A 23,337-nucleotide genomic window follows, 5' to 3' on the forward strand; every position below is an offset into this window, starting at 1 on the left:
TGCACCTCTTTGCCTTAGCTCTTGACACTCAAGCTGCATATTTTTAGGACACTCCTTATATTGTTATTGGAAGTTGCTTTAAACACTTTTCAATGATGTGTTTGATTTTAGGATCTTAGGGTAAAGGATGGGCAATAAAATAAAAATATTAATACCTATCATTTATTATCAATATTAATTAATATTCTTAACAATACTATTTTTATATTACTAAATACAATAATATATTATTAATAATATATAATAAAGTAATATAAATTAATAACAACAACAATAGCATCCAGGAAGCTGTTTGAGAGAGCCTCTGGGGAACATTAGATGGGGGCTGAGGACCATAGTTGGAATAACAGATCACCACAATTGCAGGGGGTGGGGTGGACTAGATGGCCCTTGGAGGTACCTTCCAAGCTACAATTCTATGTCCTCAAAGGCAATGGGGGTGGGGAGAGAAGGGCACCAACCTCTGCTCCCATTGGAAGCTTCACCTTTTTCTGGAGGCAGCAATGCTTCTGCATCTCAGTTGCTGGAAGCCACGGGGGTGGCGTGGGGGGTGGGTGGGGGTGTGCTCAGATCCTGCTTAGTGGTTTCCACCAAAGAGTTACCTGGTTGGCTACTTTGAGAACAGGTTGACTGGACTAAGATGGTCATTGGCCTGATTCAGGAAGGCTCTTTCTACATTGTTTCATTCTCTCATTTCTTCCAGTGAGGAAGATATTGTGATCGAGGAATTTGCTCGCCAAAAGCTCAAAGGGGAGAAGGACGACGAGGAAGAGAAGGAAGAAGAAGACAAAGAGAGCTAAGGGCACGACCCACCAGACCAGTGCAAGAAACCTTAGACAGCCTTCCCATGTGTCTTCCCCACCATCCCCGCAGAAACATGTTTTCTCTCTAGAGTACGTATTGCATTTGTGATGTGGTAGTTTTTGCTGAGCTTGCTGCTCTCACCTTTCAAAACAAAACCCCCAAACTGCTATGGCACTGAGTCCTCAGTCTTGCTGCTCATCCACACTTTCATTTGACCTGCATTTTGATCATGTCGTGTACTTGAAATCCTTCTTTATGCAGGGCATCGTTAACCTGTGGAACTCTTTTCCACAGAAGGCAGTGATAGCCACTAACCTGGATGGCTTCAAGAGAGGATTAAACAAATTCATTGGGGGAGAATATGGCTGTTGATAGCTACTAGCCATGAAGACTATGCTCTGCCTCCACAGCTGGAGGCAGATATGGTTCTGAATACCAGTTGCTGGAAACCACAGGGCTCTTGTGCTTGGATCCTGCGCGCTGCTTTCCCATTGGGGAATCTGGTTGGCCACTGTGAGGACAGAATACTGGACTAGGTGGGCCATTGGCCTGATCTAGCAGGATCTTCTGATGTTCTTCTGATGATATCATGTACCAGTTTTTTCTCTCAGATCCAAGAGCTTTTTTTCATCATTCTGGGCCTTACAAAACCCCACGCTGACCTGCTGAACCAGATCTTCTGTAGACAAGCTGGAGAGAGGCTTTGCTTAGGTTTTTGCAAGGCCCAGACTAACTAGAAAAGCTCTCAGACCCAATAATTAACTTTTGCACAATTAAAGGATTCCTACATTGCATGGTTTTGAAGTAGATGACTCCTGGAGGTCCCTTTTAGCTCTACAATTCTCCGAGCCTATGATTCTACAATCAGAATGCAGGTCAAATGAAAGTGTGGCCAAGCCCTCAGACTGCCCTTGAAGGATGGAGGTTCCCGGTTTACCCATTGCAACTATTCGTTCTCTTTGTTTGTTTTTTTAAAACAATCAAGCAGTGTATACATTTTGTGAAATTAAAATAAACACATAAATAAATAAGCTATGTGTGTGGACATGTTTCTTTGTTGTCTAGACAGCAGGACTGAAACACGTGGGTTGAGATTGCAGTGGTGCCTGATTTTTGACTAAGTCAATCCTTCACAAATCACAACCACGAAAACATTTAACACTTTATCCTGGTACCCACACGATTTTTTTTTAAGGAAACAAATTCTAAACCACATGTAAAGTATCAAGACATTTGGGCCTCCCCCTAGAATTCATAGAAACTTTAGAGTTGGAAGGGTCCCCAAGGGTCATCCAATCCAACCCCCTGCACTGGAGGAATCACAGTGAAAAAATATCTGACCTGGGGCCATCCAACCTCTGCTTAAAAACCTGCAACGAAAGGGAGTCCACAACCTCCCAAGGGCATAGAGTCAAAGGACTGTAGGGTTGGAAGTGAGCTCTAGGAATAATCTAGTCCAGTGTTTCCCAACCACTGTTCCGTGGCACACTAGTGTGCCGCGAGATGTTGCCTGGTGTGCCACGGGAAAAATTAAAAAATTCGAAAGATAGCTTCATATCCGGAGAGGCGGCCTTCAGGCGAGTTTTAATTTTAATTTTCCTTCTCCCACTTAATGCCCCACGCTCGCCCGAGCAGCTTGCAGTCCTCGGTAACCACGGCGACCCGAGGGAGGGGAGGGAACAGGGAAGTCGAGGGCGGTGGCGAGCCGCGATGACGTCAGTGGGCCGCGCCGCCTCGCCCTGGCACGGTGTGAGAGCCCCGGCTTGTGGCGCGAGCTTTGGAATAAGTGGGATCCGCGTGCGCGAGACCGAGATCGCGGGTAAGGAGCTCAGCCCTGGGCAGGAGGAAGCGGGGCCGCGCGTGCGGGCCACATCCCCACAGAGAGCGAGCCTCCCCCGGCCCACTACTCCGGGCAGGTCCACTCGCATGAGGGGGCGGCGATGGCGACGGCCGGCAGCTCGCCTGCAATGCCATCCCTCGAGCAGGCGAGGAGCCCGGAGGCTACCAGATGCGAGTCCTCTTTCCCACCCTGCTCGGGAGTCCAGAACACTTGGTCGCATTCAGGATCTAGAGTGGGGAAGCGGGGCTTGTGTCTGGGCTGGACACAATGGGCTGCCTGTGCCGCTCGACCTGCGGGGAGAAATCAGGGTGGGAGTCACGACCGTGAGGCAGGGCTGCCAAGTGTGGCAGAAGAGGACACGGCCGTTGCACCTGTCCTTAGGTAGGAGCTTCTTCCGTGTCGACCTGCTGCCCTAAAGTCTTGGCTTTTTGGCGGTTGGCACAGAAGGAAGGCAAGGGGGAGGGGAAAAATTGAAACTTACACTTTCGTGCGTCCCTCCCGGCGTGACGCTGCATGCTGACGTCACGGGGCTGTAATGGTGGTGTGCCTCGAGATTTTTTTCATGAAACAAGTGTGCCTTTGCCCAAAAAAGGTTGGGAAACACTGATCTAGTCCAATGTCCTGCAATTCATGGCTTTAAGCAGCCTCTTTTGTTTCAGTCCACAATGGAGTTTTTTCTCTGCTATACCAATAGTTCAGGAACTTTTACCATTTTGTAACTAAACAACATTTTAACTGCCTGTGCAGCTTTTTCTGACTACTGTATGGAAAAGCATCTGCATCTTACCCTTGGCAAAGTAAACCATTTTATGACTTACCAAATGTGTGGCCTCTTGTCTGCTAGGGTAGTAGAAAAGGCTGGAAAGAGCTTTTAAAAGGGGACATCCTGTATTCCCATGTTTTTCCTTGCTGCATGTTTTATGTTAGATCTCTGCTGGTGTTCTCTCACCATCTGAGATCTTTTAAACTGGAGATGCCATGGGAGTCTGAACCCAGGACCTTTTGCATGCCAAGAAGGGCCTCTGCCACTGAGCTGCAGAGGCCCTTCTTAAAGGGATTCATCCAGCAAATGCTGCCCCGTAATTCTGTATCTCCTCAGCCGCCAACAAACAACAACAACAACAATAAGAAGAAGAATAATTTTATTATTTATACCCCACCCATCTGGCTGGGTTTCTTCAACCATTCTGGGCAGCTTACAGCATATCTAAATACATAATAAAAAAACATAATAAAAGCATCAAGCATTAAAAACCTCCCGATACAGGACTGCCTTCAGATGTAATTCTTTATCTCCTTGACATCTGAAGGGAGGGCGTTACACAGGGAAGAAGGCCACTACTGAGAAGGCCCTACGCCTGATTTCCTGTAATTTTGCTTCTCATGGTGAGTGAACCAGCAGGAGACCCTCAGAGGAGGACCTCAGTGTCTGGGCTGAACGATGGTGGAGAAGTTCCTGCAGGTATCCTGGGCCTAGGCCACTTAGGGCTTTAAAGGGCAGCACCAACAACCAGGCCCTGGGGGGGCAGGGTTGCAAATGCTTCCTTGCTCTCCATGACAACTGCTGGACTCCCTGGGTAAAGGCTTTCAGCACATCACGAGCACAGTCAGCTAAGGATTGCAAAAGCTCTCAAATGTCCACTAGATGGCACCAGTCATCCATTCTTAAGAGGAACTGGGTAACCTGCAGAAGCTTATTTCCCTGGACTACAACAGAGATGGTGATCCAGGCAGGCTTGCTGGCTTTTTTTGCCCCTGGAAAGTAACAGGAGACATTGGTGGTGAGTCTTAGTCCACTTTTTAGCGGGAAAGAGGCATTCTCAAAAGCAGAAGGGAATAAAGTGCTACAAGCCTAGTTTGTGTGTGCCAGACCTCTTTAATCCCTGCGTCCATCAAGTGCTAAAATTTAATCATACCAGATCAGCTTCCTGGCAAGGGTGATGACCTATGCCAGTGGTTTTCAGCCAGTGTGCCACGGCACCATGGGGTACCTTGAATGATGGTCAGGGGTGCCGCAGGCAACACTGGTCTCTGTCCCTATTTCCTTCTCTCCCTCCTCTGATGACCTCTCATGTCTCTGCCTCCCAAAGGCTTGCACAGCTGTTTTGTTGCAGCAGCCCTGGCTACATGCTCCCCAGGAGAATGGTGCCTCTGGGGCTGGCCAGGGGTGCTTCCCAGGTCCCTGTGAGGAGGCATCTCTCTTTGGGGCAGGGGGCGCACCTCAGAGACCAGGAGCGGCAGCTGCGAGGACTCCCAAGGAGAGGAGGCCGAGGGAACACTCCACAAGGGAGGGTGAGGGGCTGCCGGCTCTGCAGGCAAGGGGTGACATAATAATGGCTCCTGAGCCTCACAGCGGTGCTGCAGAAAGAATATAGTTGTCCAAGGGAGCCGTGGACTCAATAAGCTTGAAAACCTCTGGCCTCTGGTGACGTGTAAGGAGAACTAAAGAAAGGGCTCTGTGAGAGATGGCAAATCTCCACCCCTGGCTGCTGACATTGGGAAAGGAAGGCGCTGAAACAGCCCCGGCAATTGACTGCCTAGCCCAGGGGTCAGCAACCTTTTTCAGCTGTGGGCCGGTCCACTGTCCCTCAGACCATATGGTGGGCTGGACTATATTTTGAAGGGGGGGAAATGAACGAATTCCTATGCCCCACAAATAACCCAGATGCATTTTAAATAAAAGCACACATTCTACTCATGTAAAAACAAGCTGATTCCCGGACCATCCGCGGGCCAGATTTAGAAGGCAATTGGGCCGCATCCAGCCTCCGGGCCATAGGTTGCCTACCCCTGGCCTAGCCTGTACTTGGATACCTGTAGTCAAGGAGAGACCAGCCTGCTTCCAAATAATTGGCTCTGTTGCTAAATTGTCCCAGGCCTCAAAACATTGCAGTGTTTGACAGGAGATGTGTGAGAGCATGGCTATTGAAGCTGAAGGGAGCTGCAGTTTCACAGCAGCTAGAAGGTAGCAAGATCCCCAGTCAATAGTCTCTCTGCAATCCCACCAGGCTATGCAGGTGATCAGGGACATGCTGCGCTGGGTGGGCAAGTGAAGCCAGGCTCCATCACTTGCAGGAAGAAGCAGGACAGGCCACAGGCTCTTGTTGATGGAGCTGCACAGTAGCCCAGAAGGCAGACAGGCAAAATAGCAGGAAGTGTCTTGAGCTGAGAGGCTCATAGGGAAACCTGTAGCCCTTTAGACTCCCAACTCTCAACAGGTCCAAGCAGCCTGGCGAGAAGAGTAGGGAGGATGAGAGCTCCCCAAAATCTATTTTCCAGGACCTGGTCCTATTCAACTGACACTCTGCATGCGTGTACCCTCACCCCAAATATGGGACCACCCATTGGTCTCTGCTGAGAAAGGGGTGCCACAAGCCCACAGAAGGCTGCTAACAAGGTGCATTTGAATACACTTTATTAACTTCTGTCTTTTCCTACAAAACCTGATCTTTAGCAAAAGTGATTTGTTTTATTTTCCCCCACTACCCACCATACATTTTTAAATATATTTTTTTAAATTGCTATTTATGTTACAAAAAGAGTAGGGGTTCTCCAGGGCTAATAGTACATGTCTATTTACAGGTCATCTACAGTGAAGCAGCATTGCAGCACCTCAGTACGAGAACGTCCAAGGCGCCTCCTTGGGTCCTGCCAAGGAAGAGCTAGCTCTGCAAGGCTTCCTCCAGCTTCCGCATGTTGATGGGGGGTATCTTGGCCACCTCAAAGAAGACCCTGTAAGGTAGAGAGAGAGAGAACTGCTAGAAGGTCACAGCAGCAGTTTCAACCCTTAAAACTTGAAGTTCCAGCTTTAGAATTGAGAAGGAACTTCACCTTCCAAGTTTGTTTTTTTTACAGCCACATTTTTGAGTACCGTATTTTTCGCTCTATGGGACGCACTTTTCCCCTACAAAAATTGAGGGGAAATGTGTGTGCGTCCAATGGAGTGAATGCAGGCTTCTTGGCTTCAGTGATAGCAACGCGAAGCCTCCGAAGCGCAGAAGGAGCACTCCCTCCGTGCTCCGGAGGCTTCGCGTTGCTTTCGCTGAAGCCTGGAGAGTGAGAGGGATCAGTGTGCACCAACTCCTCTTGCTCTCCAGGCTTCAGGGATTGTCGCCTGAAGCCTTCGGAGCGCAGCGTGAGTTCCTGCTGTGCTCCGGAGGCTTCAGGTTCCTTTTGCTGAAGCTGGGAGAGCAAGACTCTCCTGGCTTCAGCAGAGAGGGAGAGCTGCACAGCACCCCTTCAGCGAAGTGGGAGGAGAAATGGAAGGGACTCCGTTTCTCCTGCCGCTTGGCTGAAGGGGTGCTGAGCAGAGAGGCGGAGAATTTTTTTTCTTGTTCTCCCCCCTCTAAAACAAGGTGCGTCCTATGGTTGGGTGCATCCTATAGAGCGAAAAATACGGTAGGTTACTGAGCCAGCTCCAGTATTTCACAGCTTAGCTCACAGGTTATTTGAAAGACTGTATTCCCTCATATGAACCTGCCTGGGCTCTGAGATCTTCAGAGGAGGCCCTTCTCTCCATCCCACAACCCGCCCAGGCATGCTTAGTGTGGGAGAGGGCCTTCTTGGTGGTGGCTGCTCCCAGACACCTTAGGGAGTTGTCTCCTGTGATGAGTGTGTAGTATGTTAGGCCCAAAAGAAAATGGAGAATTTGCAGAGCATGATAATGCCGGCAAGCGAAGCGAGAAACTAGTTTTATCAAAGAAGAATGTATGACGGTGTTGTTTACTGAAAGCAAAAAGCCTCAAACAAAAGCAGGGAGGAACTGGCAGTGGGCCATGAGATAAAGATCCGGAACATACTGTCTGCCTGCTCTGAAGTATGACTGAGAAGGATTTTTTTGATGATGGTCCAGGGGGAGAACAGGAGATGAGCAGTAGAGACAGCCCTTCTGCAGACAACCCATGGATGGCAATGGGAAAAAAGACTATAAAAAGGACCGCTTTGAATGCCCTCAGTGTTGGTGGGACAATCGCTACAACCCAAAACCCACAGCTCTTGCGAAGGCATGAATAACCTAAATGAAGGGCCGTGTGAGTATGGATGAATGTGTGTGTTTTTGAACCTCTTGGTACCAATATATTCATGTATGCTTGATTATATGAAATAAATGTTACATGAAAGGTGTGTAAACCCAGATCTGGTCTCCAACGTGTCTTACTAAAAGTCCTATAGAACACGGAATATCACTTGTCTCTCCAGATTTTAAAAGAACAAAGTCACCACAGTTTTGTGACACTCCCTCCCTAGAGAAGCCAGACTGGTTCCCTCCTTGCTCTCCTTCTACTGGCAGGTGAAGACTTCTTTGTTCCAACAAGCTTTGGGGAACTCACTGCTTTTAAGGAAAGGGCGTACATATTTTATACATCTATCTAGTTTTAATCCTATTATTGTTTAGTTGTTTTCTAACAATTCCCCCCAAACACACACCTCCATGTTTTTAGCTTCTTTTTTTAAGCTGTAAGCTGCCTTGAGGCCCTATCAGAAAAGGTGACGTGTACAATATCAATATTTCTACATTTTCCAGGCCCATCCTCCTTCCTCCAACAGTTCTCCTTCCTTGGAGACAAGGCAAAAGTGGGATAATTGCCCTGGTTGCCAGCACTGAGAGTAGCCAAGTAAGGATTCTGCTTAAGCACAGATTTTTTTTTTTGCAGCTCAGGGGGCAGAAAGAAAAAGCCCTACCGGTGGGAGTACTTGCTGTGCACAGTATTGAGTCGTTCATCGTGCTTGTAGATCAGCATGAAGTTGAGTTTCTTCACCAGAGGGTAAAGCTCTTTATCTTTGTAGCCACTGTAACGTTCTAGTGTGGGACCCTGTTGGAAGAGAGTGAGTGAGTAAGGGGCCTCTTTGCCCTACCCTGATATGCCTGAGGATTCACACAACCGGAGGCTCCTCTAGCAGCTTTGTGACTTGGTTCTGGCTGTCCCACCCAAAGGGAGCCCTGCTTTGAGGGCCTCAGCCTCTTTGCCAGGTTCAGGAGCCATCAGCTGCAAGGCCCTGCCCTCCCTGCCACTGCTCCAAGGCCACCCACTCACCCAGCCCCCGAGCTCTTTCATCCTGAGTGCCAAAAAAAGGCAGGCGGAAGCCAGCTGAGAGGCGCTTTCCTGTACGAAGTCGTAATCCTGTAGGGTGAGCTCGCAGATGAAGCGAGCCAGCGTCAGAGTCTCCATGTTGACCTGTGCGCACTGCAGAGATGGAGAGTGAGAAAGGAGGAAGCCATTGTGAGAAGAGGTCCAGCGTCCCTTATTTGGCGGGACAGTCCCTTATCCCAGCGCCATGTCCCGCTGCTGTCCCTTACAGATGAGGCTTCGTTTGGCTGCTGGCTGGGCTTTCTGCCTCTGGCTTGGAGGGGGCTCAGAAGCTGAACATACCTGTGCCCGGAAAATACCTTATTTTGGCTGCTGGTCCCTTATTTTCGAGGCTGCTGGTCCCTTATTTTCTAATCTGTAAGTTGACAGCTATGCAGTAGTCTGCAGCAAAGAGTCTGCAGCAATCAGAAGGGACTATCAAATGTGCCTTTGGTAGCTGTCACTGTTATGAGCCATGGAACAGGAAACTGCCTTATGCTGACCCTCAGTCTAACACAGTACTGCTTACAGTGTACTGCTTACACTTACCCTACCAGATGCTAGCGGGGATTGAACCAGGGAACCTCTGCATGCAAAGCAGACACTCCACCACTGAGCTATGGCCTGTATAGGCTAGATTCACAGCAACCTGTGGGGCTTAGATAACCCTTCATGTGCTCCCAACTAGGAGGCTGCCTGAGGTGGATCTCTCCAGCCTGTGCGCTGGAGGAACAAGACTTGCCAGCTCTAGCAGCCACAGAAGCCAAATTCCTTTCCCTCACAGATTCTAGCACCCTGATCAAAGACAGAAAGAAACCACCCAAGACAAACTAAGGCCATCATCATCATCATCATCATCATCATCATTATTATTATTTAAACTTGTCACTTTATTTTTACTTTTTAAAGAAAAGTAACTCAAAGTGACTTACCTTAAAACCAGTGCGAAGCCAACAAAACCTAAAACCCACTAATATTTTTTAAAACATCCCACCCATGGAAGGAGGGGTGATTCACCAAAGGAGGACTCAGAAGGCAGAGGGGAGAGGAACCGGGGGTGCCCAGAGCAAACCGCAGCCCCCCCCCCAGCAACCTTGACCGAGCCGGGACCAAGAGCACCTGGCCATCTGGAGCTCCCGAGGTCACATGGACCTTGGAGCCAGTGCGGAAACAGGAGGGGAAGGAGAGAAAGGAGCCCAGGCCCCACCGCTTCTGCCTCCACCGACACCAGTGTGGAAACCGGGGGCATCCAGCCTGCCTACTGAAGGAGCCGCAGCCTCCCTCCTCCACAACAACCCAGCGGAGCGCCAAGGCTGGAGGGGCCTCGGAGCCAAAGCGACAAGGGGGGGGGGGAGGAGGAAGGGAGAAAGGAGCCCCGACCTTGCTACCACCACCACCACCACCGCCACTGAAGAAAGAAGAGGAGAGAGCCGGGAAGGCAAGGGAGGCCGTGAAGGAACACGTGGCTGAACCCAGGCCCGACTGAAGCCTACCTCCCAGGCGGCTGGCACGCTAAGAACAGGCAGGGAGCCGGAGGGAAACCACACAAAGAGAGTGCTGCGTGGTCACCACCCTTCCGCTGAGAAAGGGAAAAAATACCCTTTCTTTAAAAATACTATCATCACTATTTTTAATCTATTTTGAAATATTTTTAATTCCCCCCTTAGTATTCTCTCTCTCTCTCCTTTTAAAGACAACCCCCTTTTTCTTCCCCACTTTTCCCACCCCTCAATTTTTATTTTTACATTTATTTAAAAAAACAACTTTATCTTTATTTTTATTTCTACCTCAAACCTTTCCTTTAAAAATAAAAATGGTGGTGCCCAGAAGAGAGCTCTGATCCATTGCAGGCCGCTCCCTGGGATTGCCACTCCAACCCAATCTGCCCCTCTAATTTATTTTCCCCCATTTTCTGCATTTCGTTTTTATTTTTATCTCATTTTCTATTTCTACCCTCATTTCTATTTTTTGAAAAGAAAGGGGTACAGATTTGTTTAGTCCCTTTTAGTTTTTAAACCTGGACGTAATCCAAAATAGTCTCCATCCCAAAACCTCTGAAAGACAGTCTCAAAGTGGAATTATATCGCCCAATCTTATTAATAAACTAAGACTACAAGATATTCACATCAATCTTGGCCAACCACCTAAAAATCTTCCTACACAAGTTAATAGTTCCAGACCAGACTGGCTTTATCCCTGGCCGCAATATAACAGACCCCATCAGAAAATTACTGAACGTGATTGAACACAGCAAGGCAACTAAACTCCCACAGACAGTTATGTTGCTAGACATCCTCAAAGCCTTTGATTGCTCAGACTTAATTAACATGAAGTTTGGCCCCAACTTCCTACAAAATATACTCCCAAGCCTCAGCAAAATGCAGAACTAACAATATGGACTCTAATAATACAGTGGTATCTTGGGTTACCGTATTTTTCGCCCCATAAGACGCACATTTTCCTCTCCAAAAATGAAGAGGAAATCGGGGTGCGTCTTATGGGGCGAATGCCTGCAAGCCTCGCGCGCCCGGCAGGAGGTCCCACCGGGTGCGCGAGGCTTGGGGCGGCAGCCTGTCGCCCGAAGCACGGGGAGCCCTCGGGAGGGCTCCCCCTGCTTCGGGCGAGTGTCTGCAAGCCTTGCACACCCGGCAGGAGGTCCCACCGGGTGCGCGAGGCTTGGGGCGGCAGCGGACTGCTTGCGCGCACCTAGAAGCTTGGGGCGCGCTGAGCTCAGCACGCCCCAAGCTCCTGGTGTAGCGCAGCAATCCGCTAGCCCTGGGAGAGCCCCGCGGCTCTCCTAAGACTAGCGGACTGCTTGCGCGCACGCAGAAGCTTGGGGCGCGCTGAGCTCAGCAGGCCCCAAGCTCCTGGTGTAGCGCAGCGATCCTGCCGGGTGCGCGAGGCTTGGGGCGGCAGCGGACTGCTTGCGCGCACCTAGAAGCTTGGGGCGCGCTGAGCTCAGCACGCCCCAAGCTTCTAGGTGCGCGCAAGCAGTCCGCTGCCACCCCAAGCCTCGCACACCCGGTGGGACCTCCTGAGCTCAGCACGCCCCAAGCTCCTGGTATAGCGCAGCGATCCGCTAGCCCTGGGAGAGCCCCGCGGCTCTCCCAGGGCTAGCGGACTGCTTGCCGGCACGCAGAAGCTTGGGGCGCGCTGAGCTCCGCACGCCCCAAGCTCCTGGTGTAGCGCAGCACACCTGGGGGGGAAATAAATTTTTTTTCCTTTATTTCCCCCCAAAAAATCTAGGTGCGTCTTATGGGCCGGTGCGTCTTATGGGGCGAAAAATACGGTAAGTGCTTAATTCGTTCCGGAGGTCCGTTCTTAACCTGAAACTGTTCTTAACCTGAAGCACCACTTTAGCTAATGGGGCCTCCCACTGTCACCGCGCCGCCAGAGCACAATTTCTGATCTCACCCTGAAGCAAAATTCTTCTTTTGTTTTTTTCTTAACCCGAGGTACTATTTCTGGGTTAGTGGAGTCTGTAACCTGAAGCATATGTAACCTGAAGTGTATGTAACCCGAGGTACCACTGTATAGCAATCCAAAGAGGCACAAAACAAGGATGCCCATTGTCTCCCTTCTTATTTATCCTGGCCCTGGAACCTTTAGTAATCCAAATCTGAGCAGCCACAGACATCAAGGGAGTGGAAATAAAAGGCAGAACCTATAAATTAGGGCTCTTCGCAGACGACCTAATGGTCCCAACACCAGACGCCATAAGCACAGCAACATCCCTAATCAGGAACTCAACACATTTGCAACAGTATCGGGCCTACAGGTAAATTTTGCAAAGTCAGAAGCTATGTGCTTCAGTACCCCTCCTCACACCCAAAAAGAACTCACCAACGCCACCAAGATAAAACTACACCAAGTTCAGAGGCCTTGGGGTACAAATAACCAGAAACCTCAATACAGTGGTGCCTCACAAGACGAAATTAATTTGTTCCACGAATTTTTTCATCTAGCGAATTTTTCGTCTTGCGAAGCACGGTTTCCCATAGGAATGCACTGAAAATCAATTAATGCGTTCCTATGGTCAAAAAAAGTCCAAACAAAGCCAAATTTGGTACAACAAGAGTTTATTAAGTGCTCTTTAAAGTCACACATACTGTAAAGAGCATTTCAAAATTCAAACCCAGAATTTTTTTTTAAAAAACAGCAGAGTGGCCCAATGGTCACAGAAAATCATAAAAATGCAGGAAAAAAACCCACAAGCTTCCAGATTCTTGCAAACCCCTCCCCAACTGTTCCCCCAGCCACCCAGCACACAGAAATTCAAATCCAGGATTTTTTTAAAAAAACAGCAAAGTGGCCCAATGGTCACAGAAAATCATAAAAATGCAGGGAAAAAAACAAGCTTCCAGATTCTTGCAAACCCCTCCCCAACTGTTCCCCCAGCCACCCAGCACACAGAAATTCAAATCCAGAATTTTTTTAAAAAAACAGCAGAGTGGCCCAATGGTCACAGAAAATCATAAAAATGCAGAAAAAAACCGCAAGCTTCCAGATTCTTGCAAACCCCTTCCCAACACCAAGTCCTTGAATTCCAAACACCCCAACCCAAAATCCAAAACCCCCCAAAAAAGTTTTAAAAGCTTAACTTACCAAATGGCTGCAAAAGAAGTTTTGGAAAAGCTTCAAAAATCACCAAAGTCTTTAAAAACCTCAAAAAAGGCTACTATGTACACTGCGTTCTATGAGTTGCTCCTCGAAGTCAAGTCGCAACTGTATTAACGATGTTAAGAAAAAGGAAACAAACTTGCAAGACGTTTTCGTCTTGTGAAGCAAGCCCATAGGGAAATTCGTCTTGCGAAGCAGCTCAAAAACGAAAAACTCTTTCATCTAGCGAGTTTTCAGTCTTGCGAGGCATTCGTCTTGCGAGGTACCACTGTAAATTATACCTCCACAACTACAAGCCCCTGTGGTGACAATTAACAAAGAGCTAAAGAGATGGAACAACATGAAATTCACTCTCTCAGACAAAATAGCCATGATCAAAATGATCACCCTCCCAAAACTAACCTACCTATTCCAAACCCTGCCAATCTGGATTCCCCCAACCCAACTCCACAAATGGCAGACAAAAACTACACTCATTTATATTCTCACATAAAAAACCAAGAATAAGCCCCAAATAACTGCACCTCCCCTCCTCAGAAGGATGGAGAATCCCCAACATAGATGCATATTACACTGCCAACCAAATACGCCATATAATCCCATATAAGATGAGACAAAACAATGGATACACCTAGAGAGGGACACAATTGAAAATACCTGCACCACAGCATACCCACTCCTCCCAAACAAACTAAGGAAAATTCCCACAACACTTAACAGGTACACACAGACCATGCTCAAAGCATGGAAAGCAGAAATAGGCAAACTATCCCCAACCCCATCCCCACTAATTCCCCTGGCACACCACCCATTATTCCACCACACAGCACAAAACCTCCAGATAAAAACCTGGCAAACCAAAGGCTTATATCGCTTAATAGACTTCTATAAAAATAACAAGCCTTTGTCAACACAAGAAATACAGGACAAACTTGAAGACACCCAAATGCCCTGGTTAACACACCACCAATTACATGCCCTCTTAAACAATCCAGTAGTAAAATCAGCAGCAACTAGGCCCCCGACAACCTTTGGAAACCTCCTGCCCTAACAACAAAGGGACACGGCAAAGGGATGGTATCCGCAATATACAAAATACCACTCCAAAATCCCACGAACCCCCAGTCGCAGTTAAAAAACAATGGGAGGACGACATAGGCTATGAGATTAACCCCACCCAGTGGAGCAGAATATGGTCTAAACCCCCCTTTAAATCCATATCAACGAAAAGGAAAGAACTCACTCTGAAGCTCACCTATAGGTGGTACCAAGAAAACTAGTGCTAATATGCCCAGGAACCTCACCTAAATGCTGGACAACAGCCATACGACAAATATGTAAGATAACTAAGCAAGTCTTAGAAATCACCCCAGAATTGGCCCTACTAAACATCTTCCAAGACAATAATGCCCATTTACACCACAAAGAACTCATAACCCACCTACTTTCAGCAGCCAGAAACACCATAACCAGACACTGGAGAGACCTGTCAGGAGTAAGCATGGACCAATGGTACCAAATAGTGTGGGAAACAGCCCTACTAGAAAAATTAACCAATAAACTGAAACTGACACGGGGACAAATAGAAGAAGATGCCTTCACCCCGGTATGGCTCCCCTTTATCACATACACAGCCCAACAAGACAACGACAAAAATCCACCAACAGCATACAAATCAATATGGCTAACCTGATCCAAAACACCCACCCACTCACACATGAAAATGAAGATCACCACAGCCAATCACAAATGAACAACCACACCCTAGGCCAACCCCAACTTCTCTCACAACCAAAGGAACATAAGCGAATAGCAGAGAACCTGCACAAGCGAAGCTAACACAAACCCACACACATACATTAAGTAAAATAGAAACACCGCCACCCGACCCCACCCCAACTCTCCATTCCCCCCCTCCACCTCTTTCTCTTTTCTTCCTAATGTAACACTAATGTCTCAACAAATGAAAGACACTGCTCATACTTTTGTAACCAAGAATTTTTAAAATAAAAATACATTGAGAAAACTATCTATCTATCTCAAAGGAGGACTCAGATCATTCAAATCCAAATGGGATCCTAACAGCAAATACACCTTTTGTGTCAGTCGCTGTTATGAGCCTCATATAGGAAGCTGCCTTACGAGCCAGACCATCGGTCTATCTAGCTCAGTACTACCTGCACTGACTGGCAGCAGCTCTCCTGGGCTTCAGGCAGGGGACATTCATACCCCTACCAGGAGATGCCACTGAGAATTGAACCTAGGATCTTCTGATGATGGCCTAGCCGACAAGAAAAGGCCCAGGTAACGTTTCACAAACACAGGGGCCAAACCAGAGGGTTGCTACTGACCTTGGCATATTGCCGGAGGAAGCGGTAAGCGATGGGGATGTTGATGTCATACTTGAGCGCTATCAAGATACTCTTTTCAGCGCAGAGGAGCACCTTTCTATCGTATGCATCATCACAGATGTACAGAAAGTCATCCACGCAGGGTGGGCAGCGCTCCTGCAGGGAGAGAGAGGAAGGATTGAGTGGGGAAGGAGTGGTTCCTGCTACATCCTTTAAACACTCATTAAAAAACGACTAAACACTGATAGAACTACACACACACACTCAAAAAATATATTAAAACTCTACAAAAAACCAACACAGTGCCGGTCCTTTCCTTAAAAGCAGTCAGTTCCCCAAAGCTTGTTGGAACAAGAAGGTCTTCACCTGCCTGTGGAAGGACAGCAAGGAAGGAGCCAGTCCGGCTTCTCTAGGGACAGAGCTTCTAAGTTGTCTGAGAGGAGCCACCACCAAGAAGGCCCCATCCCGCATCCCCAATATGGGCTAGCTGATGTTTCCAAGCACTTTTCTAAGGCAGCCCTACAGTGGGCATGCTACAGTAGTTCAGAAGGGAGGTGACTAAGGCATGCATCATAGTGGCTTGCTGATTGGGCTAACCTCAAACTTGGAGGCAATGAGGATGGCTGTGGAGCCAATGAGCTGCAGTCTGTCTCGCATGGTGGTCTCTTTCGCCAAAAAGTGGTCCAACAGCTTGACCGCCAAGTAAAGCGTCTCATGATTGAGCTCAAAGTTCTCCTGAAGAGGGAGGCAAAATAAGCCAGGTTACACATTGCTCAAAGACTTCCTAACCCTAACTGAAGTCCTAAAGGATAGAAACTTGAGGGCTGTGTTATTTTTAAAGGCAAGCTGGTCCTGCCAGGATGCCAAGAGGCAAAAAACAAAAGCAGGTAGCTGGTTTATACCCAGCATGGCTCTTGGGCAGAAAAGAGCCATGCCCCTGAGCTGCCACCCCCTGCATAGTTTCCACCAGGAACAGGATTTGAACTTGCTCCCACCTTCTGCTCCACATTGCAGTGCTCCAATCCAATGACCAAGAACTTCAGGGTCAACGGACAATGTTGCAGGAAGAGTGCCAGAGGATGGACTGGCTTCCATCCTACACTGCAGCTGTGGACAACTCCCTCCATGGAAAATGAATCACTGAGTCCCAAGCAGACCTTTTGCTATTTCCTTCATTGCTAACAGTCCACCTACAGCTTTCTTCCTTGCCCAACTAGGCTGTCACAAGCAGGGGGACATGAATTGTGTCACTTGGATGGGTGGATGGATGCCACCTACATAGGCAGCATTGTAGGGGGTTGGACTTATAATAATTTATTATTTATACCCCGCCCATCTGGCTGAGTTTCCCCAGCCACTCTGGGCGGCTCCCAATCAAGTGTTAAAAACAATACGGCATTAAATATTAAAAACTTCCCTAAACTATGACTAGAGGGCTCTTGGAGAACCCTTCTAACTCTACCATTCTGACACCCACCTGCACTTCCACCATCCAGTCCACCAAGATGGCCCGCATTTCTGTGGTGATGTCAGGCTGATCCTTCATGTAGTCTGGGAGCAAGTACCTCTCCTGCAAAGGAGAGAATAGGTGAGAAGGAGCTGTGCCAGCAAGGTGCCCCTGCCCACCCCCCAGCAGCCACTCAAAACTTCCACAGGGAAGAGGACTACCAAAGAACAGCCCTTGTTCTAGGACCAAGCAAAAAGTCAAAGCAATTGGCACATGGGTGGTGCCAGAATTTGCACCGACTATGGCTTCTTTTTGGATTCGCAGAAACTGGAATTACGCAGAGGCACACTGCCTTTGATGGTATAACCTCCCCAATATTGGCAGTTTCAACTCATGCACCCCCCAGTCAGCTTCCTTTGCTCCAGGGGGCTGAGCTGTGGAGTAAGGAAAGCACACTGACCCCCCCCCCCAGCGCTCATCCCCACACTACCTCACGTTCCCGCATGTACATAAAGATGTCCAAGGCATATTCACAGTTGGCGTAAGGGTCACCCGGCTGCCCATTGTTGTCGACTGGCACGACCTGCACATCAAAGTATGAGTGTATAAATATAGAAACAGAGAGAGGGAGAGAGAAACACATTCCAGGCCTCAAACTGCTTTATTTTCTACTTAGAGGAAATAAAACCAGCTTCAGAGAACTTAGTTCAGCTCTACCCTTTGGATGTACACAGGAGCTCTACTCCTGAGCTACAGCCCTTCATCAGTCTTCCCCCCTAAGTGCTCATAGCAGTGTGGGACTGGTGGGCTTCTAATTGCAGTAACTTGCAGCTGGGTCTGTAGACATGGGCTTAAATGCAGGGGAAGTCCACGGGCTCTGGATGCAGGCAGAACTGCACAGAGGTGTGGAGTGCACAGAGCCACAAGGCCCATTGCATGACCTTTGCTATGTGACAAGCTTCTGAGCAGATGCCTAAAGCCATCCAGCAGACAGGAAAGGATAGCAGCTCAGGGGCAGCCAAGGTTCAATTCCAAATGGCATTTCAGAATAGGGCTGTGAATGTCCCCTGCCTGAAACCCACGAAAGCTGCTGCCAGTCAGTGTAGAAAATACTGAGCTGAATGGACCAATGGTTTGACTCATTATAAGGCAACTTCCTGTGTTCTGATGTAGATCCATCAATGTCTGCAAGCCATGAAAGCTGCATTTTGCCATTCCGCAAAATGGCAAGTGGACTGAGAATCTGATGGCCCCGTCAGATTCGGCTTCATAGAGCGAGGGGAAGAGCGCAAGGGTGACGCACCTCCCTCCAAAACCCCAAGAGGAGCCTCGGGGTCCTGCAGCCTCACAGAGGCCCCGCAGATTGTCCGTTCTCTGCCTCCGTCCCAAAAGGAACAGAGAGTTGGGGGGGGAGCCAAAGGAGCCGACGGGCTAAGCACTAGCGCAGCTCTATGGAATGCAAAACCACTGAATCCAGCCACAAGCTGCCAACATTCCAGACACTGAACCGCTTGGAAGGTGAAGAAAAATTTGGACAATCTCGCAAAAAACTGGGAGTGAAAAAAAGAAGTCCACTCCCATTACTGGTGCTATAGGCATGAAATATATGCAAGTGAAGTGTGAATGAAACTCATTTTGGAAGATAACTAATGAATTATTAGAACTAAAAGAATGCATGTTGCTTTTGCTTACATCAATCTCAAAGATTGGACTTATCCTCTAAACCTACGCTATCTTTGGTAAAGAAGTCTTTGAGCCCTCAGAGTGTTGAAGACATCTAACCTAACAGAATAATTGTGGATTTGTTTAAGAAAATAAAAAAGGACTCTAATATTCATTGCAAATACTGGCCTGAATTAATTTTTAGAATGAATCAGTTTTATGTATACTGGTAATTCAAAACTATTTTGATATGAATGGATATTAAGAAGGAGATATATAATTGTTAAATCTGCTAAAATTCATTTTTGTGACTAAAGTGGAAGGCGGGGGGAGGAGGAGGCTGAATGTACTGGGCTGTTTTTCTGAATCTAGTTAAATGGCCTTGACAACGTACTGACAAAGTTAAAAGAATACTGTCCTTGGTGGGAAAGAACTTTTTGTTTTGGAATTTAATCTCTGAAAGGAAGCTGGGATAAGGGGAAAGAACTCACCCCGCCCCCATCTTAAACCACAAATGCCACCACAAATGCCAGAAGCAAAAATTTCAATGCTGAAACTAAACAGCGTAGTTGACTTGCTTTTAGAATTTAAGAATTTAGGCAGCTTTTCAAGTTTGGAAGAATACTAAATTACTGCAGAGGCTGTGGGACAACTTAGAGAGGTGAATGCACAAACTATTAAGGTTGGAAAGGCTGGGGTGTGAGGTTTGAAGAAAATACAAGGGAAAGTAAGGTTGGTCTATAATAAAAATGATACCTTGTGTGAATTGATTTGGGAAGTTTTGACGGTGATGGAGATGAAGCAGAAAAGGCCGGTAAAGCATATGAGAGGCTACCATATGTGGTGGCAATGTAAAATTATTAAGAAAGCCTGGAATATGATACATAAGGATTTGAAGAAAATATTGAAAATGATTTTTGTTAAAATTGAAGCTGTGATTCTGGAAGCTACAGGACTTAATGGATTTACCATGCAAAAGATTTTGTTCCTGCATCTGAGAACATTAATTGAATTAAAACAGCCAGTTGGAGTTCCTGAACCCTTTTCAAAGGCAGCCCCATATAGAGTGTTACAGTAGACCAGAAGGGATATAGCTAAGGCATGTGTCACTGTAGCCGTATCAGACTTCTCCAGGAATGGGCGCAGCTGATGCACTAGTGCAAATGCACTCCTGTCCACCCCGGACACCTGAGTCTTGGAGCACTCCCAAACTGCAAGCCTGCATCTTCAGGGGGAGTGTGACCCCATCCAGGACAAGCTGAACCCCTATTCCCTGTTCTGCTTTCTGACTGACCAAGAGCACCTCTGTCCTGAGTTTTAAGTTCCTGTTCTCAGTGGTCAACCAGTTTCCCTAAAGGCAGGACCAACCACTTGCCCTCAGGCAGGACCAAAGCACAAGAGCAACACTCTCCCCTCCTGCAATTTCCAGAAGCTGGTATTTGGAACTCTTGCTGCCTCCAGCCATGGATGCAGAGCACAGCCATTGTGGCTAGTTGCCATTGATCAAGACACACCTCCATTGTCTCAGAGCAAGTGGGGTTCAGTGCCGACGCCATTTGATCCACCGATGTCAGGGAATGGAACATCTCCTCTTCTTCGTCCTGAATTGGACCCTTCTTAGCAAATTGGTCAGAGTTTGGTGGTGCTTCCTCAGAGGCAGCTTTGCTTAGAGACCTGAAAGGGGACAGAGGGATAGTTCAGAGCTGTAATGGGACATTAGGACTGCTTGGCTGGGGTGGGATGCCTCACCCCAAGGACCTCAGTTAGCCATGAGGGACAGGCATGACTCCCAGTATTAAAAGAGCCTTCTGCATGGGCAGCGAGTGCTCTAACCACTGATCCCTTCCTTACCTGGATAGGATAATGATTCCAACTGAGAAAATAAAGAGATTGTGGGGGATGGGAAATGAAACCCCAATATTTGTAGGCATCTGTGATGGAACAAGGAGGAAAGCTGCTATACAGTGGTGCCCCGCAAGACGAATGCCTCGCTAGATGAAAGAGTTTTCCGTTTTGGAGGTGCTTCGCAAAACGAATCTCCTATGGGCTTGCTTCGCAAGACGAAAATGTCTTGCGAGTTCCTGCGGGTTTTTTCCCTTCCCCCCCTTTTTCTAAGCCGCTAAGCCACTTATCAGCTGATCCGATAAGCCGCTAAAAGCCGCTAATAGCGCTAATCCGTCAATGGGCTTGCTTCGCAAGATGCAAAAACCGCTAGACGAAGAGAATCACAGAACGGATTATTTTCGTCTTGCGAGGCACCACTGTATATTCTTCAGTAAACATAGACCAGCCTAGCAGAGGCAGAGAGAAGCCTCTCCTAAGCAGGTGGTACATGCAGCCATCAATGTGATCCATTCTTCTTGTTAGAGATAGGCAAAAAGCCACTGACACGTGAGAGGCTGGTGCCACAGTTTGTTCGATGCCTGGCTAGGTGCCACCAGCTCCAGACCACTCAGTAGGGTTTTTTGTGCTTTCATGACACAGGGGTAGATCCCAGAAGTGGTGGGAGGGGAGATGGGCGCACCCCAACCCAACATGTGCTCAACATCTCACTTTTTCACGACGTGTCCGTTGCTCTCTGTGACTTGCGGCAGAGTTGTTATCTCTGAGGCTTTCTTGGCCACCTCCTTCTTCCCTTGCTTCTGTAATGACGTGTGGGCCTGCAGGGGAGAGGCAGAGAGGTCGTTACCTGCACACATCCACTTTGATGGAGGCTGTAACCTCCTGGTTTTAGAAAGGCTGCCCCACAGCTAATTCATTCTTAGCTCTGGACAACAGTGGGAAAGGATCCATTCTTCCCAGACAAGTTAAGAGGGGTGGAGAGGCAGGCAGGTTGCTAATGGCACCGTCACAACACAGGCAGTGGGTCACCCCAACCCTACCCCCAGGAAGAAGAGCACATACTTACATTGGTCATATCCCCAAATGCAGGACGCTTTCGGCAAGCCCCGAGGGGTTGGGGTCGCTTTGCCAGAGAGCTCAGCTCCTAAGATAAAGAGAGGTTAGCCAAAACAGGCCTGTGTTCAACAAGGCCCTCACCTGAACTGCCTCAAACCACCCCGTCCCCTAAACCCAAAGCCTTGTCCTTGCAGACACAGACCAGGCAGGCAGGGCTGTGCAGTTCTCTGGAACAGAGCTAAGGGTATCAGTAGAAGGGCACATTCCTGTGTTCCTAAGCAGTTGCCCCCATAAAGTCCACAAGCCAGGCTTTGAGCCAAGAGCCTTCCCCTGCTGCCCACCAGTGGTACACTGCCTTTGAACATGGAGGTTCTACCTATCCCTTCATAACTCACAACCACTCCATGAACTTGTTTGATATCTTTTTAGACCTCTGAGGTTTCCCCTCTCAACAAATGGATAGCCAGCAATATGAGAATGGTTAGTGTCAGATTGGGACCAGGGTCCAGATCCTGCCTCTCAGGCTATCCTACCCTACAGGGTTGTTGTGGGGATTAAATGAGGAAGGAGAGAACCATGGACGCCACCTAGCACTCCTTGGAGAAAAATGTGAGACAGAGATGCAATTAAAACACACACATACAAAACAACACTGCAGAAATGGCCCAGAAGGGTGCTGCCCAGGAGCAGTCCCAGACAGACATCGCTTGACACAGCAACCTGCCCTCAAGCAAGAGGTTGGGGTGGTAGGATGTTCTTCACAGGCAAAGCACCTCAGCATGGGGTGTGGGGAGAGTGGATGACCAGGCCTCCCTTCTCCTAAACTCACCTGCTCCGCTTCGGCATTATCCGCATCCGCAGTTACTCCGTCCACTTGGGACGGCACGAAGTTGCGCGGACGTGGCATCTTCGCAACTAGAAGCCAATCTCCCCAAAGAAACCTGGGGATGCGGAAGAATGGAGGTTGAAATGCTAACATCTTGGAGGGCAACACCCCAGAGGGGACTTCCTGCCGCCCCCCCCGCCCCCCGGCCCAGGAGCGGAGAGCCCAGCAAACCTAGTTTTGCCCCACGGGCGCAAGGACGAGGAACAGCGGCTGAGCGACTGCTTGGCTTACAGGGCAGGGGAGTCCCGAGAGGAAAGACCTGGTAACAGCTGGGCACCCTGAAACAATGCGTGGTCAAGAAGGACGCTGAAGAGTTCAAGGGGGGTTGCCCGCAGAGCCGCAAGGGCAAGGCGTGCCTTGGGCATCCAGACGCAGCGGCGGTGGGGGCGGACTCATATCCAACTCCCAGGGTGAAAACAGGACGGGGATCCTTGCCCCCACAGGAATCCAGCGGGGAAAGGCTTACCTCCCGAGGGACCCAGACCAGATCACCTGGTTACGTACCTGCTTTTGCTTTTTTTGCTGCTGCTGCTGCTGCTGCTTCGCTTCTTCCACTGCACAAAAATGCGTTTTTAAACATGCGACGTAGGTGGAATGGCGGCCTCCGATTGGCCCCCACAGCAGCCAATCTGAGAGCCGAAAATGCCTGCGGACGTTATCCAGAGTGGGCGGGGCGTGCAGGATTATTTTAGAATTTTTAAAAAATCCGGCTCTGGCAACCAATAGGAATGAGCGGAGCTTCGTCTTCGTGGGGCGGGGAT

At 48.6% G+C, this 23,337-nt stretch overlaps 2 protein-coding genes across 3 annotated transcripts in view; one reads left to right on the forward strand and one right to left on the reverse strand.

The window, feature by feature from the left end:
* ARR3 (arrestin 3) overlaps nt 1–1,837 on the forward strand; it is a gene marked incomplete at its 3' end in the record, with an annotated part of 28,061 nt that extends 26,224 nt beyond the window's left edge. Inside the window, exon 17 of the transcript XR_014521390.1 lies at nt 704–1,837. The remainder of the gene's footprint in view (nt 1–703) is intronic.
* Nucleotides 1,838–3,773: 1,936 nt separating this feature from the next.
* CCNB3 (cyclin B3) lies at nt 3,774–23,205 on the reverse strand. 2 transcript variants are annotated; one of them, XM_083484560.1, is made up of 12 exons: nt 23,081–23,205; nt 22,520–22,631; nt 21,701–21,778; nt 21,346–21,452; nt 20,307–20,466; nt 17,621–17,713; nt 17,161–17,253; nt 16,281–16,418; nt 15,684–15,839; nt 8,680–8,829; nt 8,327–8,457; nt 3,774–6,376 (listed from the first exon to the last, which is right to left on the reverse strand). In XM_083484560.1, exons 2-12 carry the CDS (start codon nt 22,595–22,597, stop codon nt 6,307–6,309), a joined length of 1,254 nt encoding a protein of 417 aa, XP_083340686.1. In that variant the 5' UTR covers nt 22,598–22,631; nt 23,081–23,205; the 3' UTR covers nt 3,774–6,306. The 2 variants fall into 2 exon arrangements, with proteins under 2 accessions (XP_083340686.1, XP_083340685.1); XM_083484559.1 differs by lacking the exon at nt 23,081–23,205 and adding an exon at nt 22,808–22,956.
* Between the last annotated feature and the right edge of the window lie 132 nt (nt 23,206–23,337).

The sequence above is a fragment of the Podarcis liolepis genome (assembly GCF_965112155.1).
Source record: "Podarcis liolepis genome assembly, chromosome: Z".
In the NCBI taxonomy this organism is placed as follows: Eukaryota; Metazoa; Chordata; class Lepidosauria; order Squamata; family Lacertidae; genus Podarcis; species Podarcis liolepis.